We start from the raw sequence: 6789 nt of genomic DNA, 5'->3' as shown, positions 1-6789 counted from the left end.
TACTTGCTTCTTATTCGAAAATAAATAAATTAAATTAAAAAATTTTAAATTTAAAACAAACTACATAAACCTATTATAGGATTGTATTGTGAAGTAGGTGATTATGAGGAGACAATAAAATTGTTCTATTTAATGATAAAAGGAGTTCTGCCCGATTGTTTTATACTTCCAAAGGTTTATAAAGCGTGTTCGGAGTTGAAAAATTATACGGTAGGTAAGGATGTATATGATTATATGTTGAGTATTGGGTTTGAGGGAAATTCTTTTGTGAATATATGTGTTCTTGATATGTTTGTAAAATGTGGTAAGATGGAGAAGATGGAGGTTGCTAGGGAGTTCTTTGAGGAGATGGAATTCAAGGATGTTGTGGTGTGGAACATTATGATTTCAGGTTATGCGCTGAAAGGGGATTTAAACAGAGCTTTGAAGTATTTTAAGGGCATGGAGCTTGCTGGTGTACAACCTGACCGCGTTACATGGAACTCGATCATATCAGGGTACTCCCAAAAAGGGCAGTTCAAGGAGGCTTCCAATTTTTTCTTTAAGATGAGGGATTTAACAGAATTTAAGCCAAATGTGGTCTCTTGGACTGTGTTGATAACAGGAAATTAGCAGAATGGGTGTTCATATCAAGCATTGCAGGTTTTCAGTCAGATGATAATGGAGAGAGTAAAGCCTAACTCGATTACCATTGCTAGCGCTGTTTCAGCTTGTACGAATTTGTTGTTGCTTCAACATGGAAAGGAGATCCATGCATATTGTATAAAGACTGACGAGTTGGTCTCAGATTTGCTCGTTGCCAACTCGCTGGTAGATTTGTATGCTAAATGTCGAACTGTAGAGGGGTTGCTCGTCGGAAATTCAATTCAATCAAACAAAAGGTTCTGATATCATGGAATTCCATGCTTGTCGGTTATGCACAGAAAGGTTGTCGTGAGGAAACTTTTGAGCTTTTTAATGAGATGAAGTCTCTAGGTGTGGAGCCCGATGTTATTATATGGAATGGGCTGATCACAGGTTATACCCAGAACGAAGATGGGATAATGGCTCTTGAGTTCTTTTGTAGAATGTGTGAAACAAATACAAATCCAAATACAATCACGTTGTATGGGGCCTTAGCAGCTTGTTCCCTCGTAAAGGATTTGAAATTAGGGAAGGAAATCCATGGGTTTGTTATTAGAAAACAGATCGAGTTGTCCACCGGTGTAGGAAGTGCTCTTATGACAATGTACTCGGGATGTGATCATATGGAATGGGCTGATCACAGGTTATACCCAGAACGAAGATGGGATAATGGCTCTTGAGTTCTTTTGTAGAATGTGTGAAACAAATACAAATCCAAATACAATCACGTTGTATGGGGCCTTAGCAGCTTGTTCCCTGGTAAAGGATTTGAAATTAGGGAAGGAAATCCATGGGTTTGTTATTAGAAAACAGATCGAGTTGTCCACCGGTGTAGGAAGTGCTCTTATGACAATGTACTCGGGATGTGATCACATGGAATGGGCCTGCTCTGTGTTCAATGTGCTTTCCGATAAAGATGTAGTTGTTTGGAATTCAATTATTTCTGCTTGTGCTCAGCATGGACAAGGGGTTAGTGCTTTGAACTTTTTGAGAGGAATGCTCGTAAGCAACATTGAACCCAACAAGGTAACAATTGTCTCGGTTCTCCCTGCTTGTGCAAGATTGGCTGCACTGCGGCAGGGTAAAGAGATTCACCAGTTTAATATCAGGAGAGGGTTTGATATGCATATTGCAATATGGAATTTTAATAAGAACGAACCATTAGTCAAGCTGAAATTTTTGCCTGTGGCCTGTGGTGAGTGACAATCACTGGTGGGTTTTGTAACTGCACCTGGTTTTGGAAAACTACAGACTTGAGGCCATGCTTGGGACTAGTCAAGCTGCAATGTGTATGCAATATTGTACATTTTTTTATCTCATTTATAAGCTCGTGGAATATGTATTCTACTTGTTATGTTCATATTCATTGACCACCCATTGTAGATTACTCCAATGATTTGATCACATTTGTTCTCAAGATCCATTGTTTACTACTTACTTCTATGCCAAAAAAAAAAAAAAACCAATTGACGCATTTGATCAAACAAATTAATAACTACAACTCAAGTCACACAAACAAAACATTAATAACGACTAGAAAAAAAAAAAGTATGTTATGCACACATACAATGAATGGATTACAGTTGTAAATTTTGCTGTTTAATATTGCAGTGGTACCAAAAAAACATCTTAGATTAGGGAAGAAAATGAGGTTACCAAAAAAAAAAAAGAAGAAGAAGAGGAAATGTCTTCGTCTTTGTAGAGAGTATGATAGACGGCAAGATTAATGAGATCTTTACTCATAAGCCAACAAATTTGAGGATTGACTCACGTCGCAAACGTAGAAGAACCGGAAACCAGTTTTGAGTTGACATTAGATTGAAAATGACTCTGATTACCAAATTATTCTACACGGCAAGATTAATGGAGATCTTGACAGGCAAGACCAAGTACACCTCGCAATGCTCCTAATTCTACAATTTGCAAAGATGATTTCAAAGGCAATATTAATGGAGATCTTGACAGGCAAGAAAAAAATTGAAGGCCGAAACGGATGATTTCAAAGGCAACATTAATGGAGATCTTCACAAGCAATGCTCCTATATATTACTACACCACATACCTTTTAGTTTATACAATTCGCAAAGATGATTTCAAGCCAGGCATTTACAGTATTTAACTTTTACATCATCTTCCTACTCTTTAACCAGTTGATGTCCCAAACAAAACCTTCTATGGCCACCTCTGGAAATGAGACTGATCTTCACTCTCTAATCGCTATTAGAGATGGAATTCAAGGCGGCTTAAGCTCGTGGAACCAATCTGCTCATTTCTGTAAGTGGCAAGGCATTATATGCGGCAAGCGTCATCAAAGAGTCATAAGTTTGAAAGGTAAAATCACATTTCTTACAATAAATTAAATAATTGTTGAATGTGAAAGAGATAGATAGAGGAGAAGAAATCAGTGTTTTGCTCTGTAATTTTTCCTTCATTTATGTCCTCTTCTCCTTCCATTACTGAAGTTTGCATTTAACGGTCGTTTGTTTGTGATTTTTTTCCTATGCTGAAAAAAAATTGTTTGGTTTCTTTCTTTCCCTTTTAAAGAAAGTTGTTGATGAGATCAATCCTTCCATTTAGTAGTTAAAACACTTTTATGATTAAAATTGTATGAAACATTGATTGTAAATTTATGAAACATTAAAAAAATAGTACTTTTATTTATATTTTTTGTGAAGCTAATGGACTCTAATAATTCTTGGTTACCATGTGAGGTCAGCTCAAACTGTTAATACTGTGTTAATTTGTTTCCCCAAAACAGGAGTTGCCACGTCGGTCTTATATAAATATCTGTGTCAGTGTAACTTAGATTCAAACAATATACATAGGTCTCTCTCTCTTGATAGGTTAAGACACTATGGTTCCAACATGTGTTGTAGAGCATTCAACATTTTTCAAAGTTTTAAGCCTCATGCGTGCTTACCTCAATATGGCTAAATGGTGTTTTGGTCCAGAAACCAATTCATGACACTTGTTGGCTTCGAAAACGAAGTAGAAGGCATCACAATCGATTTAGCTCTCCAATGGTAAGATATTTATATCCATCATTCTAAGGTCCGATTTAGACTTTAAGTCCTCATCACTCTATTGGAATGACATGCACATTCCAATAGAGTATAGACTATACGAACTGATACTTCAATAGGGCAATTGCTGACTTGCTGTATTGTGTATGTCAGCACTCTGGAGTGAGATGCTTATGCCAAATTACATTGCATTGAAATCTGATAAGTCATCCTCAAACTTGATGGAAGTATCTCATAGAATGTAGCGCACACTCTTTCAAAATTACCTTACTATCACATACCAAAACTATTTTAGTGGTAGATAGAAAGGACAATGTTGTACTTGACCAAAGCTTCTCCATTGTGTATGTAATGGTGTGTTCATTTGAATTGTTAATTTAATTTTTTTTAATTTTATTTCTTTTGTTGCTGTCATTTTTTAGGTGTTGAGATGCATATTCAGATATAGTGCTTGGATATGCTAATAGCATAAGAACAGTTGATGGTGGTACACATATCGATGGTGTCAAAGCTTCATTGACAAAAACACTCAATAACCTTGGGAAGAAGTCGAAACTTATCAAGGTACCCCCCTCAGTTTATATCTCCTAATCATCTTTTGTCAATAATTTTTTGATTACGATCCCTATGCTTTTTAAATTTATCCACCATGTTTCAACATGTCTCCAAGACTCATTCTGCCCTGTATGTATTTACTGTAAGCTATGATTGGCACTACATGCGCCAAATGGCATTTTTTTTTTGATTGGCAAGCTTGTTTTAAATGAGATCAGTAACTCTTTGATGCTGGCGGGGTTCAAGCCCTAGACCTCTGGTATCATCACCCAAAGATTTTACCAACTTTGCTAGTTGGCACCTGCCCAAACGGCATATTTGCTTCTCTTATACCATTATTTCTGAAGTCATAGTGCATGGATACTTAAAAATGGATGTATTCTTGCCTATTGCGATTATGTTGCTTGTCATCTCCACTAAAAATTCCTTCTTTATTATTTTATACGCAGATCTGGTTCATGGGTGAATACTCTCATATTTCATCCGAGTTTGATAATGTAAGTGCTTTCAGTTTTCTTATAACTCAAGAGAGAACTCTTACTTTACATTTGTTGCTATATTTTCTATTTCAAAGTTTTCTGTTTCATCGTCAGTCCTTTGCTAATTCTTGTTTTGTATAATATGAGAACGGAGGATAATTTTCCCTCTCAATTTTGTATAATTCCATTGAATTCTTCATTATCTACAGGTTGTATTAGTAGTCCTGGATAATTATGAAGATCATAAGAATAAGGCAGAAAATCTTGACCCTGAAACTCAAGGTACCCAAAGTCGGTGGGTGCAGGAAGTCCTTAAGGTTCAAGGCCATGTTTCCCCTTCACCTGATGTCATGACAAGAGTTCCTTCTTGGAGAAGTATTGTGAACGATAAAGGTGAAATAAATGTACCTATGTGAGTCCTTGCCTCAAATATTTTTCGCGATTGTTTTCTACATCTTGTGGATGAAGAACAATGTCATAATATATTCTGTTACTATTCACAGGGAAGATACCAAGAATCCGAAATTTTGGTCTAGGGTATGCCTGCATAACATGGCCAAGCTGGCTAAGGTGGCTACAACAATACGGCGTGTCTTGGAGTCTCTGTTTCGCTACTTTGATAATGGTGATTTATGGACTCAACATGGATTAGCTCTTCCTGTTTTGTTGGACATGCAGTTGTTGATCGAAAGTTCTGGTAAGAGTTTGTCAATTACTCAAGAACTGTGTTTCCATATCAATGGGAATTCCATCTTGCAAATAAGTCGCCTTGTCTGGGCAAATTTTTTGAATGATACCTTTATTCGAGCTATTGTGTTGAGTAGTACTCTCCCTCATCTAATTCTCTTGCTGTCCTTATAGCCCCCGTCTTCTTATATTTCAATACCTCAATTTGCAGGTCAAAACATGCATTTGTTGTTGTCTATTTTAGTCAAGCACCTTGACCACAAGAATGTCATCAAACAACCTGATATGCAACTAAACATTGTTGAGGTTATCACTGCCCTTGCTCAGCAATCTAAGGTTCAGGCTTCTGTAGCAGTTGTTAGTGCATTCACTGATCTCCTGCGACATTTGAGAAAAAGCATACACTGCTCACTGGAAGATTCAAGTCTGGGTGTTGATATAATTAAATGGAACAGAAATTTTCAAGTGGCGGTAGACGAGTGCCTTGTGCAGATATTGAATAAGGTAGTCTTTTCTCTCCATGTTTCTCAGTATTCTCATCACTCTTCATGTTTGACAATATAAATGATTGGGAAGAAGTTTCTGGTATTTCTTTCTCCGTTTCCCTAAATACTTCGAGACAAAGCTTTTTGCCAAAACTCGGTAAATATGAAACTCAGATACTACACGGTAAACAGGTTGGAGATGCAGGCCCTGTTCTTGATGTGATGACTGGGATGTTGGAGAATATCTCAACTGTTACGTTGATAGCGGGGACTACTGATTCTGCCGTTTATCGGGCTGCTTTCGGATAGTAGCATCTTTACCAAATTTGTCGTATCAAAACAAGGCAAGTTAGGCTCATTCTTTAGTTAATTCCTTCTTCAATACCTCGTTTCCTGATGCCATATCGCCTGACATGCTCCAAACATTATTTAGGCATTTCCGGAGGCATTATTTCATCAATTACTTCTAGCTATGGTCCATCCGGACATGAAACACGTGTGGGAGCTCACCGCATCTTTTCTGTTGTTCTTGTGCCGTCCTAAATGAATATGACTTCGGCCTTACCTTATTTTGTGACAAGAGCTCCAACATACCCTCTAATTTGACATACGAAGTGTGTTGTGCACTAACAGTATATAGACTTATAGAGCAGCACTGTCAGGAGTTGCTTGTATACACAGGAAACTTATTGTTGCAAGACCTAATTTGTGGCATGCTGTCTCATTCAAATGACAGAAGATGGATGCCTAAACATACGATGGAATTCATATGACCGACCATTTTGCATTATTAGACGATGTAAGAGGATAAATCTCGTACATGTGATACCAGTCCAAGCCAAAATTCGGTTTATTAGGCAGAGTTTCGAGCTATGTGGATGACTAAATTTCTCTTCAGAACTTTGTCATGGAGGAGGAATGTCAGAAGCTTGAGTC

The 6789-nt window shown here is 37.3% G+C and overlaps 1 protein-coding gene across 1 annotated transcript; it reads left to right on the top strand.

Moving 5' to 3' along the window:
• The first annotated feature begins 3638 nt into the window (after positions 1-3638).
• LOC147484060 (protein SEMI-ROLLED LEAF 2-like) lies at positions 3639-6762 on the top strand. Its single transcript, XM_086575982.1, has 7 exons — positions 3639-3647; positions 4078-4211; positions 4891-5093; positions 5185-5378; positions 5580-5872; positions 6046-6197; positions 6287-6762. The coding sequence occupies exons 3-6, from the start codon at positions 5032-5034 to the stop codon at positions 6160-6162; spliced, it is 666 nt and encodes a 221-aa protein (XP_086432108.1). The 5' UTR covers positions 3639-3647; positions 4078-4211; positions 4891-5031; the 3' UTR covers positions 6163-6197; positions 6287-6762.
• Positions 6763-6789: the final 27 nt, after the last annotated feature.

The sequence above is a fragment of the Coptis chinensis genome, chromosome 8 (assembly GCF_015680905.1).
Source record: "Coptis chinensis isolate HL-2020 chromosome 8, ASM1568090v1, whole genome shotgun sequence".
Taxonomy (NCBI): domain Eukaryota; kingdom Viridiplantae; phylum Streptophyta; class Magnoliopsida; order Ranunculales; family Ranunculaceae; genus Coptis; species Coptis chinensis.
The sequence above is the reverse complement of the archived record's forward strand: the minus strand, read 5'-3'. Positions and strand labels throughout refer to the sequence as shown.

Coding starts and splice junctions, on each gene's coding strand:
- LOC147484060 (XM_086575982.1), top strand. CDS start 5,032: ATGACAAGAGTTCCTTCTTGGAGAAGTATTGTGAACGATAAAGGTGAA. Junction 5,094..5,184: donor GGTGAAATAAATGTACCTAT/GTGAGTCCTTGC, acceptor TACTATTCACAG/GGAAGATACCAAGAATCCGA. Junction 5,873..6,045: donor TTGTGCAGATATTGAATAAG/GTAGTCTTTTCT, acceptor CACGGTAAACAG/GTTGGAGATGCAGGCCCTGT.